The 19,742-nt window shown below is 36.7% G+C and overlaps 1 protein-coding gene and 1 long non-coding RNA gene across 2 annotated transcripts; one reads left to right on the top strand and one right to left on the bottom strand.

The window, feature by feature from the left end:
• The first annotated feature begins 6,813 nt into the window (after nucleotides 1–6,813).
• LOC104097792 (ammonium transporter 1 member 3) lies at nucleotides 6,814–8,594 on the top strand. The gene has a single exon (XM_009604408.4). The coding sequence runs from the start codon at nucleotides 7,037–7,039 to the stop codon at nucleotides 8,429–8,431; it is 1,395 nt and encodes a 464-aa protein (XP_009602703.1). The 5' UTR covers nucleotides 6,814–7,036; the 3' UTR covers nucleotides 8,432–8,594.
• A 31-nt stretch (nucleotides 8,595–8,625) lies between these two features.
• Nucleotides 8,626–10,705, bottom strand: LOC104097793 (uncharacterized). The gene is made up of 2 exons (XR_686615.4): nucleotides 10,209–10,705; nucleotides 8,626–9,459 (listed from the first exon to the last, which is right to left on the bottom strand). It is a non-coding gene; the product is annotated as an uncharacterized lncRNA (long non-coding RNA).
• Nucleotides 10,706–19,742: the final 9,037 nt, after the last annotated feature.

The following is a 19,742-nucleotide window of genomic DNA, read 5'->3' as shown; positions in this document are numbered from 1 at the left end:
TATTTTAGGGGATGGGTTTATAAAAGTTAAAATGACCGGTTGGGTCATTACACCGGGGGTAACAACAGGTGCTTCTGGTACCTGTCCCCCAACTGGACCTACTAGTGGCTCCTCAACTGTTGTTCTGACAGGTGCTCTTGTCGCAGCACGTGCCCTTCCCTGACCTCTACCTCGGCCTCTATCTCGGCCCCGACCTCTTGCCACCCTAGCAGTATGAGCGGATTCATGCTCAGCTAACCTGGTAGCACGTGTCCTCACCATCTGTGAGAGTAGAGATACAAAGACTCAAATTCCAAATTCAACAAATTCCGCACGCAGGGAATGAAATAAATGGAAATTTCCTAACAGTTCTGTAGCCTCTCGAAGATAAGTACAGACATCTCCATACCGATCCGCAAGACTCTACTGACTCGTAGAATCTATGAACCTAGAGCTCTGATACCAACTTGTCACGACCCAAAATCCCACCACAGGCGTCGTGATGGAACCTAGTCTCTAAGACTAGGTAAGCCGATTTCTTTTACATTTTGAAGCCATTTTTTTAAATTAAAATCTAACAACGGAAATAATTACAATACACAACCTCCCAAGACTGGTAGTACTGAGTCACGAACTCTAACTGAATACATGGAATGATCATGAGTACCGTATATACAATATTGTTTGATTACAAATTAACAGTACGATGAAATGAAAAGACTCCAAGAGACTGCGACATCCAAGCAGCTTTACCTTGAATCCTTATGATCGCGCTTTAACTCTGCTCAAGTGCGACATCTTCAATACCTAGCTCTGCACCAAATGTGCAGAAGTGTAGTATGAGTACGCCATGATCGGTACCCAGTAAGTATCAAGACTAACCTCAATGGAGTAGAGACGAGGTACAGTCAAGACACTCACTAATCTAATAACCTATGCAATATAATATACAAAATACTAGGAAATAGATAGCAACAAGGGCAGGATAAAACGACCACTGGTATGCGCAGCAAGACAACAAGAATATCATAAACATTACTCAACAATTAATAATACATGTATGCCCAATTAATTCAAGTTTTTTTTCAAATAAATATCCTTCACATAAAATTCTTCCAAATAACTCTCTTTCAAATGTAGTTTTCTCAAATAATTATTTTTCAAATATAATTCTTTCAATAAATCTTTTCAAGTATAATTTCCTAAAATAATTATCTTTCAAATACAATTCTTTCATATAATTATTTTTGAATAAAAATCCTTCCAAATAAATATTTTGAATATAATTCTTTCAATTAAAAAGTCACCAAGTGACACCTCATTTCATAATCATAAAAATTACGGGTCTCAGCCTATTTTCATATTTCCATGGTAGCTCGTGCCCATAATTAAATCATATCACAACTGCACGGACAATTCACGTGCCAATTATCATCATCATTTCATCACAGCACTTCGTGCCCACATTTCATATCACAACTGCACGAACAATTCAAGTGCCAAATATCCTCATTATTTACTCACGGCACCTTGTGCCCACATTTCAATTTATAATCTGCCTGACAATAGCCATATACTCTCAATTTCAACATAAATTAGATTGTTATCAATTTACCAATAACAAAACAAATTGCACAAGGTATACAAGTAAACACAAGAAAATCACAACATCACATGAAAATTATCAACACCACAACCCCACATCATCACATATCGTCCCTGACAATAGCCACCCTTATCACTCCTATAGCTACCCTTATCGCTCCGCCCAAACAATATCAATAGCTACCCTTATCGCTCCACCCAGACAATATTCTAACAACTACAACAATAGTGAAATGCCACCCTTATACCCACATAATATCAATGGTGAAATGCCACCCTTATCTTCCCAAAATAATAACTCACACAACATAACAATTTACACAGAAAATTAACCTGGCAACATAATAAAATCAATTCATATCACAATTTGCCCAATGGCCACAACCAAATTCTAAAGATATAACAAAAATCAATTAATTTCACAACAAATAGCCCAAGGCTCCACACAATGTATATAATACCCAAAAACAATCAATAGAGATAGAAATTACTCAGCATAAAGCAAAACCTTCATTAATGTAAATTTAAATAATTATATTAACACTTATTCTTAAGCTCGCTTAAATTAATTATTTGCATAAGAAAATTCATATTGGAATTAATTTCCAAGAAATATTAAACCAACAATACTCACGAAATTTCATAAATATTTCAAGTAACAATCACATCAAATTATCATATAAAAACAAATTCAACAATAAGGATTTAGGCATGGCAAACAGATGATTTAATAGTTTTTCACAATTTTTTAATTTACAGCACAATCATGCCTAAGACTTTAATACAATGAATTTTGCACGTATAAGCCCGAGTACGTACTCTTCACCTCGCGTACACGGCTTTTCACATTTCACAAATGGCACATAAGACTCAATGCCTAAGGGGTAATTCCCCCACTCGAGGTTAAGCAAGACACTTACATTTTTGAAGTTAGACCGATATTCTAAAATAGCCTTCTTGCTTGAATTGTCCTCCGGAAAGCTCAAATCTATCCAAATTAATTGTATAACTTCATTAAAATTCATCAGAAATAATTCCGGATAATAATACTTTGACTTAAAATTTTATTACAAAACGTTAACAAAAGTCAACGCGGGACCCTCCCCTAGAAACTCGACATAATTTTTATGAAATCCGAATACCCATTCCGATACGAGTTCAACCATACCAATTTTATCGAATTCCAATAACAACTCGACCTCCAAATCTTAAATTTTTGTTTTTTGAAGATTTTGTAAAAATCTTGATTTATTCCATTTAAATCTGAATTAAACGATGAATATAATCATAGATTCATGAAATATAATCACTTTAGGATATAGAACACTTACCCCAGCCAAGCTTGTGAAAAATCCCTCCAGAATCGCCCAAATTCGAGCTCCAAAAATCACAAAACGAAATGCCAAAAATGGCCAAGTTCCATCCTTATGTTTCTTCCCAGTTTCGTACCTGCGGACCATCTTATCGCACCTGCGACGCCGCTTGTGCGACCCAAAACTCGCTTCTGCGGAAGTACACTGCCCAGTCGACCATCGCATTTGCAGAAGTTTTTCCGCTTCTGCGCGAATCGCTTTTACGATGCCCCATGCGCATCTGCGATTCCCCTCCGCTACTGCGCTTTCTCTCTCGCTTCTGCGAGCATGCAAGTGCTTGATATTTTTTGCACCTGCGACCACTGCCCAGGCCTTTCCCTTTCGCTTCTGCGGCCTAAATCTCGCATTTACGATGTCGCATCTGCGATCAATTTCATCGCAGATGCGATGAAACTAGTGGCAGATTTCCAACATACCTTCAAGTCCAATTTTGGCCAGTTTAACCATCCGAAACTGGCCCGAGGCCCCCGGGACCTCAACCAATTATACCAACATGTCCCAACATGCAATAATAATTTAGTCGAGGTCTCAAACTACGTCAAACAACGCCGGAATTACGAATCTCGCATCGAATCGAATTATAAGTTTTCAAATATTTCAACTTCTATATTTTGCGCCGAAACGTATCAAATCAATTCAGATTGATTTAAAATTTTACACACAAGTCATAATTGACGTAAGGGATCTATTCCCATTTCCGGAATCAAAATCTGACCTCGTTATAAAAAATTTACCCTTCGGTCGGTTTTTTCCAAAATTTTATATTTTCCAACTTTCGCCAAAATGTGTCGAATTGTCCTACGGACTTCCAAATTCAAATTTGAATATATGCCTAAGTACGAAATCATCATACCAAGCTATTGCCATCATCGAAATTCCATTCCGGGGTCGTTTGCTCAAAACTCAAATCCTCGGTCAACTCTTTCCATTTAAGCTTCACAATGAGAATGTTTCTTTAAATTAGATTCCGAATCTTCCGAAAATCAAACTCGACCATACACGCGAGTTATAATACATATTGCGAAACTTCTCGAGATCTTAAGTAACTGAACGGGGTAAATTTTTTAAAATGACAAGTCAGGTCGTTACAACACTTTAAATCAAATCCAGAAACATCAAGTCTTGATAGAGAAATCAAATTCCTAGAAACTGAAGGTACATAAAGAGTATGTAATAGATCAAGGTGACGTCCAATCTCCATGATCAAATGATAAGTCCCTATGGCTTCAATTGGAGCCTTCATACGATTTCTCATGAACAAGAAATCCTTATTTAGATTTGTAGTTTGGATCGTAAGGAATCCCTGTAACGTAGTAGATACATGAGCAGTTGCACCAAAATCAAGCTACCAAGTATTAGTAAGAACTTCTATTAAATTTGATTCAAAACATACAAAAGTACTAATTGTACCTTTCTTTTCAAACCAAGCTTTGCGTTTTATGCAATCTTTCTGATAGTGTCCTTCTTTGTTACAGAAACGACACATATCTGCCTTATGTTCCTTCTTAGCATCCTGTGGAGTTTTAGCAGGTGCTTTCTTTTTCTTGAACTTGTTGGGCTTCACTTTAAGTCCTTTACCATCTCCTTGACTCATGAGGTTAATTGAATGACTCCCTTGTTTCTTAAGTCTTGACTCCTCCTGAGTAAGCATACTGGACAATTCACTGACATTCCACTTATCCTTAATAGTGTTATAGTTAATTTGAAAAAGTTCATAGTCATGAGGCAACTGAACCAAGAAGGAATCATCCACTTTCATCCTCAAGGTCTGAAGTCTTGCTGTAATGTTAGTCATCTCGATGATATTATTTTGCATACTACGCGACCCATCAAACTTCATGATCGTGAGTTCAGCCATTAGTATACCAGCGAGAGACTTATCTGCAGAACGAAAACGTTCTTTCACAAATTTCAAGTATTCCTTGGCACTTTCTGTTTGTGGAATAGTACTTTTAATATTGTTGGCAATATTCATTCGCATAAACATAAGGCTTATCATGTTAAAGCGTTCCCATGCTTAATGGAAAGACTTCTCATCCGCACTGCTTGAATCAATAATGGCAACAGGCTTATCATTCAGCAGAGCCAAGTCAAGATCCATCACACCTAAGTGGAACTAGATTTGTTCACGCCATTCAGAGAAGTTCAATCCGTTGAACACATTAACAGACGAAGCAAGCGAACGAAAAGGAATAGTTTCAAAATAGATAATACATGCTCACAAATCAATATGGATTCAACAAAATAGTTAAAGCATATCGCAATTTTACTTTGGGTAAATACTACGACACACTATCTTAATTTAAATGCCATTTAGTCTTTAATAGGTAATTAATATTTTTAACCAAATATATATATGCCATCTTTGGACATACACTATATATTTGACTAAGAATATTAGTTTACCTCATCATATTCATTATAGGCATTTTATTAATTTCATGGATAAACTATAATTTTATGTATGCATATTTTCATAAAAAACTAGTTTGGCCACTTTGGTGACTAACAAACTATATAACATAAGTGCACATACAAAATAGAGATCATAAGATTTTATGCATGTGAATACTTTAAACAATCTAGTTTGGTCACTTTGGTGACTAACAAACTATATACACATTAATCACATACATAAAATAAATAATAAATAGTTGCACCAACCTAATGGTCCATAACAGATTACTATACGGCCCAAGAAATAAATAACTAATTTCAAATCAAACTTATGACATTAAGGCATCATTAACGTTACTCCTGAATCATCAAATTCTTATACATCATTATAACCGTAGCTTCTAATATCACAATTTATATAATACAAAAATCTATTCAAGTACAGAGAAATACTTTTGTCATATTCTTACACAGAAATCAGTACTTAAAAAAGTTAAATCAATAAACTATAACAAATAATCATGGTGTGACCTTTACTATTATTAGAATAAATAATAGTATTAAATAATAGAGACCGTTAGCCTAAAAAATGATTATAAGGCAAAGCTAATTGAACAATTCTAGTCTAAGTTAAACATAATGAAATCAGTAAAATTGTTAATTTTAACTGTCGAACACCAACCTAATTTAGTAAGACCCTCACAATCTTTTTGTTCCCGGCTTTAGTAATGTCTTTGGACTTAACTAAAATGGCAGATGATTCATGTTGCCATCCCACTTGATTGTATTTTGCCCATAATAACTTATTCATACCAAACATAATAAGGCTTGCTTTCGAGATTGAATCTCAATTTTCTAGATCTGCTAGAAATTCAAATCTAGTTATGTTGGTTTTCAGAAAACTTAAGGCTCAATTTTCTGAAGCGGAAGAGGCAATAAATATTTTTATAGAAGAAGATTATCAGTTCTAGTTCCAGGCTCATGATACCACATATTAGCATAAACTTTAATTGCATTGCAGGATCTTGAACATGATAATCTTACACAAAATCGTACAGAAAACATACCTGAATCGTAAGCTATCATCGTGAAGCGGAACGATTAATTCAAATTGGTTTCTTGCCCCTTGCCCTAACTTTCGTTACCGCCGACTTTAGTGATGGAAGAGAGAAAATAAAATATGATAACCCTAATGAGTGAGGAGATGACCAATTTATAAAGGTTCTCATTTAATCCGGTACGTCCATCAAGTAATCGATCGGACGGATAAGATTTGCTCATTAATTAAATATTAATTATGGGCCTTAAACTTATTGGGTCACAATCTTACATGGCCATCACTATATTTTGATTTTGTACAAAAAAAAGATAACATTTTTAGGTACAATATTTGGAAAATTCTTTATTAAGAAAAAAAAAGGTTTATCATGATTCTATGACATCAACGAACCAAAATGATACCCTTGCTATCCTAAAAGGAACCACCCAATTTTCAAGTTATCCATAGCTAAACAATTCATTGATCGATAATGCATTACTTGTCAAAACAAGTCCTGCAGAACATACAATTTTGTGGGCACACCCATTGAATACACTAACTACCCTTCAAAAGGCACCCAAAATTCTTCTTAGATATGCATCCACCTTTGCTGAATTAACCACCAAAAAGAATCTCTGAAGCAATGGATACTTCTTGGGAAGCCAGTGTTACCGATTCCATAAATGCCATTTATCTTTTGTTCTCTGCTTATTTAGTGTTTGTAATGCAATTGGGCTTTGCCATGTTGTGTGCAGGCTCTGTCAGGGCCAAGAATGCCATGAATATTATGCTTACTAACGTTGTTGATGCCGTTGTTGGTAGCATTTCCTACTATCTTTTTGGCTTTGCCTTTGCCTTTGGCGATGCCTCTAATTCAAACCCATTTATAGGCACTAGTTATTTTGCTCTCAAAGACATTCCTTCAAGCTCTTATGACTACAGTTTCTTTCTTTATCAATGGGCTTTTGCAATTGCTGTAGCTGGAATCACTAGTGGCTCCATAGCTGAACGTACCCAATTCACTGCCTATCTTTTCTTCTCTTTTTTCCTTACTGGGTTTGTTTATCCAGTTGTAGCCCATTGGCTTTGGTCTTCCAACGGTTGGCTAAATCCTAATTCAGATTCTCTACTGTTTGGTTCTGGTGCCATTGACTTTGCTGGCAGTGGCGTGGTGCATTTGGTTGGTGGGATTGCTGGTCTTTGGGGCTCAATCATAGAAGGCCCACGAGTAGGCCGATTTGATGCATTTGGTAACCCTGTGAAAATGAGAGGTCATAATGCAACTCTAGTAGTGCTTGGCACATTCTTGCTATGGTTTGGATGGTTTGGCTTTAATCCTGGCTCTTTCGACAAAATTCTTGTCCCGTATCCACATAAGATCGACCAAGGTAACTGGACCTCAGTAGGGCGAACCGCGGTCACGACGATCCTGGCCGGTTCCACGGCCGGGATCGTCACCTTGTTCGGCCGTAGGTTACTAGTGGGACACTGGGATGCAACGGATGTGTGCAACGGAGTCCTCGGTGGGTTTGTTGCAATCACCTCAGGATGCTCAGTGGTAGAACCATGGGCTGCAATTGTCTGTGGGTTCTGTGCAGCTTGGGTTCTAATTGGACTCAACATTTTAGCACTTAAACTCAAATTTGACGATCCACTAGAGGCAGCCCAATTACATGGAGGGTGTGGAGCTTGGGGTTTGATTTTTACAGGATTGTTTGCTAAGGAAGAATTTGTATTACAAGCTTATAACTCTGGTAAAACACAAGTGGCACGACCTTCTGGGCTAATTTTAGGAGGTGGTTGGGGCTTGTTTGGGGCACAAGTAGTTGAACTTTTGAGTATTGTTGTTTGGGTAAGTCTGACAATGGGGCCTTTATTCTATGTACTTCAGAAACTTGGAATTTTGAGGATAACAGCAGACGAGGAAATTGCTGGTCTTGATATCTCCAGTCATGGAGGTTATGCGTACGAAGCTAATCAAGAAGAAAGCGGTCCCCGATTCTATGGCGAGTATTTAAGGATGCAACACCAGTCATAATGTTAAGTTGCTATTCAAATATTATTCAAATATTCTTTCATATGCAAATGTATATATGCTTTGCTGAATTTGCTGGCTTCTTAGCAATTATTCAATGAATATGTATATTTTGTTACTGAGAAAATTTGTGGCATATATCAGAGAACCCTCCATTAGTTATTGACATAGTACTTCATAATCTCCACAATCATAAGGAAAGTGAAAATGAAGTAAAAACTTAATTGAGTTTATTACTGTTTGGATCAATGTTGTGGCTCCTATTTCTATTGCACAACCAAATATATAGTAACATACTAGTAGAGTCATGCCTGGCCCAAGTCCGACATGAGAGACTGCGTTAATATTGTTACAAATTTAGTTTTCCTTGTGGATGATAGGCAAGCAACTAAATAAAGATGAATCATAGCGAAGGGATATATAGCATCCAGAGTTTAAAAACAACAAAACCGCCATATTAGCAATTTGTTTATCAAACTCTCTGAATTCTTATAAATCAACTGTAATACAAAGAGCATGAAGATAAAAATGAATTGTTATAAATTCACTATAATACAAAGAACATAAAGATATAATAAGCATTTTGTTGCAAATCGTAAACTGAGGTCTTTCTTATATGATTACCACCTAAGGACTTGCCCCATTAATAATTACACCATTATTTCAATTTTATTGTCATATCTGGATAGAGTTGAGCTCCTCTGGAATAGTGATTATCCAAACCTTTTCGAAGCTCCACAAGTTCACTAAGGTTGTAACCGAAGAATTCAGATGGTAATAAACTACATAGCAGAAGCTTTGGCTAACCAAGCATTTTGAACGGTAAATGCTTAATTAAGGGAGTTGGCTTTTTATATTTTCTTTGATGGTGTTGATTGTTCATTTCTGTCGGGAGTTAAATCAAACACATTGCATGCCAAAGCTAAATTCCCACAATTGGAATAGGAAGTATCAATTACAATATGGTAATCTTGTTTTATTTTTGAGTACCAATCCCCCTCTCAATAATCTTGTGCAAGGAACCTATTCACCTTATAAATATAATCTAACCGATCAAAATTACGGAACATGGATATCCTCAACATGCATCTATTTCTCAATTTTATATGCGCATTTTCAACTCAGATACAACTAATGACATGAATGTACAAAATGCAGCAAGGAAAACTATCCAAACAGCAGTAAAACAACGGGATACCCAGCAATTTTCCATTACCAACAAACAGGTGGAATAAATAAAGAAGAAAATGAGAACAAAACCAATAACAAAGAGCAGAGAAAATCTGGAATAAGGATGGAGAAACTTTGAAAAGAAAACACCAAAATAAAGCAAAACAAACAAAATTTAGAGGAAGAGAGATAGAAGCACAAATTTTCAGCTATGAAGCTTAAATATTACTACCTCTGTTTTAAATCAAATTAGATTAGGTACTTTTCTTTTTAGTTTGTTCCAAAATAAATGACACACTTTTAAATTTAAAAATAATTCAACTTTAAACTCTTCATTTTACTCATTTTACGAGAAATTTTTAAAATCACACAAATATTATGGCCATACAAAATTTTTACATCTGAAGCCTTTAAAACAAGTTTCAAAAGTCTTTTTTTTTTTCCCTTAAATTCCGTGCCGTTTCTTAAATTTCGTGCCGAGTCAAACTCGTTTAGAGTAGTAACGCAATATCATAAAGAAACGAAATTCAAGAACAATCCTGAACAGAGAAAGAGAATTCAACCTTATCAAACAACCAACGTAACTACGTAAGGATATAAAAAATCTAACCTTATTAATTGGAAGCGTAAAAATTGAGAAACTCCCCCAAATAAAGATGACACCTTGAACTAGGGGAAGCAGAAGAGAATTGCTGAGCAGTGAAAGAGAGAATTAGAAAAGTGGAGAGATGAACTGTGCATCTAAAATAGTACACGTGGTTTGGTAAGGGAAAAGAGAAAGTACACGTGTTTATTGAATAATCAGAAAGATCCAAATATACAGTACAATTCTCATTATATTTGGTACAACTAACCAGTGCAGTGTTCGTCCCATCCAAGTGCCATTTCTAAATATAAAAAAATAGTAATCTGTTCAATAAATATCACCAAAATTACAAGTCTGGTAGATTATGCAACAGCTAAAAGTACTTTATCTATGGCGTCAAAACCAGGTCTCTGCCGTATAGTATAATACAAGGACGCAATTTTGGTTTCTTCTATTGGGCTGCCTAGTTTATAATAATGGCGAGCTCTTAAAAACATGAATAAGCATATTCATCAACTTGATTAGCGACATATAACAGGAAAAAGAATTGGAACAAATAATTTTATTCCATTAGTCTAGTGCCCAAGAACAGTCCAATTTTCTAACATTCAAAACAGTGGATGAACCCAAGGTTTTTAGTGTTCAAATTAAGACTTTCATCCATGCTTACGAGGCATTTTACACGACAAAATAAAAATGAGTTAATACACTAAAATCCCCCTAAACTATCAAGTTTTTGTCAGTTTACTAATTAAACTATTCGGTATCTTCAAAACCCTCTGAACTATATTACCCTTCATATTAAAAAACCCTCGTTCCATTCTTAGAGATGCGTCTAGTAGACGCTCCTAATTGTCTAAAAAAAGTGTCATGTAGCACTACACGTGGCTATTTAACTCAGCATAAAACCTACATAAACTATCACTTTTTTATCAGTTACCTGCTTAAACTATCCGGTGTACCCAAAATCCCCCTTAACTATATTCCCATATATATTAAAATCTCATGTTGGACTTTTAAAAGTACGTCTGTCTAACTATATTAACTCATGGTTTGTACAAAAAATTTATATAGTTTACTCATGATGTATTACTCTCAAATGATTGATTAATTCTAGGAGTTTTGGCCAAAATAATATTTAATGTACTGTGTTAATTTTAGGTTTAATTGTGATTGTGCTTTATTCTATACTCCAATTGATAAGTTCTTATTTATATTCACTTTGTAGCACAATTAAAATATAAATAAAGGCATATAGTGTTGCATTTCATAAAAGTCATCTTATATTACGTAAAAAAGATTACACAAAATAAAATTTCGCAAATAAAAAATCAATTCCCTAGAAGGTTCAAGACTCAAGAGATTCAACTTTATTCTTTACAAGGTATTGAGTTTAATAAGAAGATTTAAATTGGTATTCTTTTAATAATATGTGTAAGACATGAAAGAAGATTTAAACAAGAAAGAGAATAAATAATTTCAGAGGAAACAAGAGAGGAGGAAATTTTTTCAGAGGAAACCCATATGAAGAACCGAGAAAAAGGGTTAAAAATGAAGAAGAAGGTGAAAAACAAAGAAAAAAGGTGAAAAAATAAGGAAGAATGGTGAAAAATGAGGAAGAAAGATGGATATAAGAATATTTATTAAAAGAAAAAAATTGAAAGAGGGTTAGGCTAATTAGCCTTTTTTCTGTTAGGTGAGCTATTTTGATGGCTTTTTTCAGTTACCACGCGCTCCCAAATGAGAATCTACACACGTTATGCCAAGTCAACGACGAGGGTTTTTTTAGGAACACCAAATAGTTTAAGTAGGAAACTGACAAAAATATAATAGTTTAAGGGAGTTTTAGGATATTAACTCAATAAAAATAGAAAAATCACAAATTTCATGTGAGCCTCCAACGTTGTATTAATATTCAAACATTAAAAATATGTTTTATTTGAGACACTTGTAATACTGAAACTTTGGAGAGACTGAAAACTGATGAATAATACTCTTATATATTTGTCGATATTATATGGAGTATTAACAAAGAGGTGTGACGTAGGATCTAATTTGAGTGTCAATCTTATTCATGAGAAAGCATAATTTTCTTTTGTTAATTACAAGATACCGTCCTAGATTTTACGATGCAGGTATAATTTTCTTTCTATTAAAGATTTATATTATTTGGCGCACGCCACACGACAAGTGAAGATAAATTGTCTCCACTTTTTCTTCAATGATATCTTATTAAAGTTTAATTGTCTCCGGATTATTTGATTAATGATATCATAAAATTTTAAGCTATGGTTAAAGTTTTGATGGCGACTAAGAGATATTTTATTCAAAATTTATGAAATTTATGTTTGTTTAGGTAAAGCAAATAGTTGAATGTTAACCGAGGAGTCAAAATTCCTTTTAGAGCCATATTATCTAGTTTCTATCTATAACTAAAATGTGACAAGTCTAGCGATACCATTCAACACAATTTTTGTATATAATCAATATTTGTCTTTTGAAAAGACTATCAAATCGTGCAAATAATACTCACATATGTTACATAAAATATCAATGAATTTATATCATTGATCTGTTAGATGTTACACTTCTTTAAATTGAGGTAGTTAAACGTAAAAAAGTAGAACAAAGGGATGGAGAAGGAACGTAAGAAAAGAATATGAGAACATGTTATTACCTAATTTAATGCAATTTAAAATAAAGACGTTGATAGAGATAGAGTAGAAAAAAAGAAATTTCATTAGCTAAGACAGAATTTAGTCAATTTACCAATAAAAACACTCAACTTTTGCAAGTTGGTGACAGAGACGCCCATGGTTTTGGGGACAGCCCAAGGTTATTTTGAGTGCTCTTTCCTATTTTCCCTTTTTTCAGCTGTCATAACTTTCTTTCATTTATACTCTCCAAAATCTTATCATAATAATCAATTTAGGTGGTCCTCATAAATTGCTTAGTCAATATCACGTGGCTTCTGATTTATGGATGAACAAAATTGTCGATGAAAATTGAATGTATAGTACTAGTAAACACATTTTTTGGCTCGTTGTTTGGTTTTAATTATTTCATTCCAAAAGGAGTTAAACCGAGGAGTTAATAGTTTAAACTGTCAACGGTTTTTTAAATTAAAAGCTACTCAGATTAAGGAGAGAAGAATTCATTTATAAGGATGTTAAGAAAAATATTTTCTGTCAATTTTTTCATTTTTGATTGACTTAAACATTTTGAAAAGTATTTTTCTCATGAACTCTTTTTTCGAATTGGAGAAATGGCTTCCCTACTAAATTGGAGGAAAATGATTTTCCTATCAAAATGAGAAAAATATTTTTCAAAACTTTTTTTAAAACTTTCCTTACCTTATTCCCCACCTGTAACGACCCAGTCGGTCATTTTGAGAAGTGGCGTTCCGTTCGATAGTTTAAGGTCTCGAGCAACTTCGTATTATGCATTATGACGTGCGTGTGTGGTCGAGTTCGAATTTCGAATTATTCGGGATTGAGTGGGAAGAAGGATTTTAACTTTAGAAGCTTAAGTGAAAAGAGTTGACCAGAGTTTTGACTTTTGTGTTGACCACTCCTAAATGGCATTTTGATGATTTCAATAGATTCGTATGGTGATTTTGGATTTAGGTGTGCGTCCGGATTTGGATTTGGAGGTCCGTAGGTTAATTTAAAATATTTCGACGAAAATTGGAAAGTTGAATTTTTGAAAGGTTGAGAGGTTTGACCGAGAGTTGACTTTGTTGATATTGGGCTCGGATTGCGATTCCGAGAGTTGGATTAGCTCCGTTATGTCATTTGAGACTTGCATGCAAAATTTGACGTCATTTCGGGTTGATTTGATATGTTTCGGCACGAGTTTTGGAAGTTGAAAGATTTGAAAATTCATAAGTTCGATTCGAGGTGTGATTCGTAGTTTCAACGTTGTTTGATGTGATTTGAGGTCTCGACCAGGTCCACGTTATGTTATGGAACTTGTTGGTATGTTTCGAAGGGGGCTCGGGGGCCCCGGGCTGTGTTTCGGATGGGCTACAGACCATTTTCTCCTATTTTGGAAATGTTGTTGCTGGTGTCTAATGTCCTTCTCTGCGATCGCGTAGGTGCAACCGCGAGCGCGAAGGCTGTCTAGTGATTGGTACCTTTTCCTCTTCGTGTTCTCATGATTATGTCCGCAATCGCGTGCGTATGGGTGTTGCCTTTTCGCGTTCGCATTTGATCTTTTGTGTTCGCGTAGAGTTGGCCAAGCTGGGGAGTCCCACTTTGTTCTTTGCGTTCGCATATCTATGATCGCGATCGCGTACGTTGAGGCAGTCTTGAACTGTGTTCGCATCCCCTTATTCGCGATTGTGTAGTGCATTCTTGGCAGCTGGTAATTTTCTTCTTTGCGGTCTCATATTGATTTTCGCGATCGCGATGCATGTTACCTGGGTAGCAGATATTAATTCCCAAATCGAGGGGTTTGTTCCATTTATCATCTTTTGAGCTAGAGACCTCGGATTTGAGCGATTTTTGAGAGGTTCTTCACGTGTTCGATTGGGGTAAGTGTTCTATAATTGATTACATTTCATGATTTCATACTTATTCATATCAATAAATTTGTGAATTGAATGGAAGAAAATGAGAAATTTTGTTAAAATCTTTCAAAATGTAAAATGAGAATTTGAAGGGCGATTCGACATCAGAAATTGATAATTTTGGTATGGTTGGACTCGCATCGGAATGTGTGTTTGGTTTTTGTGAATTTTATCGGGTTCCGATATGCGGGCCCGGGGGTTGACTTTTTAGTTTTTGTTAAAGATTGAATCTTTATTATCCGAAATTATTTCCTAAGAGTTTTATTTATGATTTAAAATTATTTTGGCTAGATTTGAGCTATGCGGAGGTTGTTTCACTTGAGAATGTCATTTTAGAGTATCAATCTAGCTTCTTTGAGATAAGTATCTTGCCTAACTTTGTGGGGGAGGGGGGAGGGAGAACTACCCCTTAGGATTTGAGTTATTTGCACTAATTGTGTCATGTGAAGGCCGTGTACGCGAGGTGACGAGTACATACCCTAGCTTAATTATGGAAATTTGACCGTTTAAGGCTCTTAGGTACTTATGTTCATTAGATATGAAGGTGTTTTGTCATGTTAAATTCTCCATTTACTAAATTCACCCTTACGGGTCTTATTTGAAATTAATTGATTGATGTTCCACCTTTATTGCCAATTAAACTCTTATGTGCCTTAACTGAAGTTGTTGCCTCTTTTATTGCCATACTATCTTTTCTGTAATTGCTTAACCTTAATTGTAGTATTTATTATCTCCTCCAAAATTATTTAACCTTAATTGAAGTTATTATTATCTCTTCCGTAATTGCTTAGCCTTCATTGAGGTTTTCTATCCCTTTCATTGTTGACGTATTCTTAATTGGGGTCATTGATTCATGCTCTCTCTCTTATCGTCGAATTGTACTTTTGTGAAATTGTTGTTACACATTATATCTCCCTTGTTGAGCTATTCTTGTTGAGACCATTCTTCCCTGTTGTGTCTTTATTTATGAGTTCATTCTTCGGTTTCTTTGTGTTCTAAATTTCTTGAGTTGATTTACTTGTCGTATTCTCATATTATTGTTGCTGTTGTACTCAATGTTGTTGAGCTGAGGGCTATGCGTGGTTATGGTATTGAAACTATTTTGAGGAAATATTGTGTCATATGGGCACATATTGTGAAAGTCATTTTATTGTGTGGTTATGTTTTGGCACACATGGTATTATTGAGAGGATTGTCGGGGTGTTCGCACGTGAGTTGTCCGTGCTGTTATTACTATTGATATTTGCGCATGCGGCGTGACAAGGCGGGCTATATATCTAGGTTTTCGTATGTGGCGAGACAAGGTGGGAATATTATTATGCGCATGTGGCTAGACAATGTGGGTATTTTCTTTATTGTTGCGCATGCGGAGAGACAAGGTGTTCTATATCGGAGAATGATTTGTGAAGACTTGTGATGGCCTGGGGGCATTGTTATTGTTGTTATTTGTGTAGTGGTGTGCCTATCCTGTGTGAGTTATATCGTGTACATTTTGTGCTGATCGTTTCTTATGTGTCATTCATTGTCTCTATTCTTACTTGTTAACTTGAATTGTGGTAGAACACTTGCACAAGCATACACGTAAATAAATCACCCATATCGCTTTAAAAAGATGAATCATGATGTTATTGACTATTTATATGTACTCCCGTGTACTTGCCTTCTGTGTGAGACTTATCATGTTGGCATATGAGATATCCGTGCAGTCATGTGTCATTGTTATTGTTGGCATGTGAGTGGTGTGTGCGGATCCACATATTGATAATATTGACACGTGAGTCGTCCGTGCAATTATGAATTGTAATGTGGGCACAAGATGTCAAGTGATTAGGGTTCATGAATTGGGACCCGTGACTTGTGATTTTGAGATTTGGTACCTCCTGAAAATTCTTGAATAAAATATAGTGTAAAAGCGGTTGTTCTTATTGAGTTGTTACTTATTTTCCTTTATTTGGTTTCATCGGACTTAGACTGTGTTTAGCTTACTCTACAACATTATTACATGTTTGCTTCTTGTTGTTAATTGTTGTTTCTAGTAATTCATTGCGAGTATTTTTTTTGTCCTCCTTACCATGCGTAGCTTCATATTAACATTGTTTCCCCATTAGTTCACCTTCTTACTTGTTCAGGTTGTTTAGTCCAGTAGGTGTCTTGACTGTCATCGTCACTACTCCACCGAGGTTAGTCTTGATACTTATTGGGTACCGTTGTGGTGTACTCATGCTATGTTTTTTGCATATTTTTATGCAGATTCAGGTATTTCAGTGTTGGTTGATCATTAACTAGCAGTTCGGACTTGTTGTGGAGACTCAAAGTATACCCGACGTCGCGTTCGTAGGCCTCGGAGTCTCCTTTCGATTTTGTACTTGTACCGTTTATTTCTATTCCGAAACAGTTGTACTTAGAAGACTTTGTAGTAAACTGAGCAAAGCTTATGACTTGTACTACCGATTTTGGGATTGTAAGTTTTGTATAGAGATTTCTACTTCATATTTAACAATTGTTGGTTGAATTTTGCTATTAATTCAGTAAGTGTTAGGCTTACCTAGTCTTAGAGACTAGGTGCCTTCACGACATCCTACTGAGGGAAATTGGGGTCGTGACAAGTTGGTATTAGAGCTCTAGATTCATAGGTAATACGAGACATAAGCAAGTTTAGTAGAGTCTTGTGGATCGGTACGGAGACGTCTGTACTTATCTTTGAGAGGCTAGGAAACTATTAGGACAATTTCACTTCTTTCATTCTTATCTTGCGGATTTATTGATCTCGGAGTTTGAGCCTTTGTCATTCTATTCTCTCAGAGATGGTGAGGACACGAGATGCAATTACTGATGACACTGCCCCCAGAGATGGTGTTGCTAGGGATCAAGGTAGAGGCCGAGGAGGAGCACGTGTCGCAGCTAGGGCACCTGTCAGAGCAGCAGTTGAGGAGCTGCCAGTAGCTCCAGTTGGGGAATAGGTACCGGAGGCGCCTGTTGTTATCCTGAGACTTCAGGAGACTTTAGCAAAGTTCCTGAGCATGTTTGACACATTGGCTTAGGAGGGGTTGATTCCGGTTGCACCAACTAATTCATAGACCGGGGGAGGAGCTCAGACTCCTGTCGCCCGTACTCCAGAGCAGCGAGTCCACGATGGTCAGGTTCCAGGTATCATGCCGACACAACCTGTTGTTCCAGTTCAGCCCGTGGTTAGTGCAGCAACATATGAGGAGGAACAAATTAGACTTTCGAAGTTCAAGAAGTATCACCCACCTACTTTCAGTGGTTTGGCTTTATAGGATGCACATGGTTTTCTAGAGGTGTGCCCCCGTATTCTCCGCATTATGGGTATTGTAGAGACGAGTGGGTTGCTTTTACTACGATCCATATTAAGGGAGTGACATATCGGTGGTGGCGAGCATACGAGTTGGGTAGCCCGACCGATGTAGCTTCACTTTCATGGACTCAGTTTTCAGAGATGTTCTTGAGAGAGTTCGTCCCTCAGACCCTTCGGGATGTATGGGACGCGAAGTTTGAGATTTGTCCAGACATGCACCTGCTTTGGTTTCTATAGTCAGGGAGCGAATCTGCAGGTTCATTGAGTGGCTCAGTCATGATATCCGGTTCAGCATGACTCGGGAGTTAGAGACGGATGGTCCATTTCAGTAGGTGGTAGAGATCGCTCGCCAATTAGAAGGCATACGGGACCAGGAGAGAGGGGACATGCAGGGGCTAGAAGAGAGAGGACAGAAGGCTAAGAAGCATTGTGGACCGGGAGGATCTACTAGTCCCTATTTTGGAGGTAGGGTACGCCATGGTAGAGGTTTTGTGTGTCAACCAGTTCAGTTTGCACTTCAGGCTTCACGCGGTGCTTCAGGCTTCACGCCGTACCAGACAGCTTCTGTAGCCACATCAAAGGAGAGGTTTATTTGAGTGTGGATATACCAGCCACATGATGAGAGATTCTCCCAGACTCCGGACAGATGTGTCACAGCAGGATATTTAGGCTATGAGTTCTGGTGCAGTTGTTGCTATCCCTGCACAACTAACTAGGGTGTAGGTCAGGCGGGTAGAGGGCACCCAAGAGGGGGAGGCCCGACCCGTTAATATGCTTCATATGGTAAGGCTGAGGTTGTTGCACCGGATGATGTCGTTACAGGTATGGTTTCGATTTGTTATAGAGGAGCATCATTCTTATTTTGATTTGGTTGGGCTTATAGAGGTCAGTTATCCTATCTTGCTTCCCCTATGGGTGAGCTTCGTGATTTTGTACTATGGTTATATGTTTACCCCTGTTGGGAGATTTTATTGTGGTAGCCATGTCTATCGTTTCATTTTATTCATATTTGAGAGTTGTGAGACTAGATGCGACCTTCTGTTATCCATCACGATTTGTGATTTAGATGCTCTACCAGTGTGGGAGTTTAGTATGTGATGTGATTTTGTTAGCGTAATTGAATTAGTGGAAGGTTTCGGTTGGTATAATGTGTATTCTACTTGTGATTCAGAGTTGAGGATGGGGTCCTCGCATTTTCATTAGATTTGATATGTTTGAACTGGGCTGCGTGCCGTAGTGGAGTTATAGTAGGATGAGATCCGAGTGGTTAGTTCATATGTTTTGATTCTCCCTTGTGGAATTAATTTGTAGTATGCTACTGATAGGGAGTTGTGCCTGTCATGCTTGTTTAATTGTTCTTTCATGTGTTTTCTTATATATTCAGTCATATTCGTGTTGTACTTATTGGGTTTTAGCTTGCGAGATGTGTGCCCAGGTGACGTTAGATGTGACTTGTTGATTTGGGTGAATAGTTATGAGGTTTTCGTATTTCTTCTATCATTGTTGGTATTGTGGAGGTTTGGAATGAGGTTTTAACTGAGATGAGGGTAATTGTCGGTGCTAGACTTGATTATGGGCAGCTATGGTGATCAGAAATATTATTATGGGCATATGTGTGATGTGTTACATCATGTGGTTGTACCTGGTGGGTGTAGGCATGAGTTGTTTCAGC

Source organism: Nicotiana tomentosiformis, chromosome 9 (genome assembly GCF_000390325.3).
Source record: "Nicotiana tomentosiformis chromosome 9, ASM39032v3, whole genome shotgun sequence".
NCBI classification, from domain to species: Eukaryota; Viridiplantae; Streptophyta; class Magnoliopsida; order Solanales; family Solanaceae; genus Nicotiana; species Nicotiana tomentosiformis.
This window is presented reverse-complemented; position numbering and strand designations above follow the sequence as displayed.

Coding starts and splice junctions, on each gene's coding strand:
- LOC104097792 (XM_009604408.4), top strand. CDS start 7,037: ATGGATACTTCTTGGGAAGCCAGTGTTACCGATTCCATAAATGCCATT.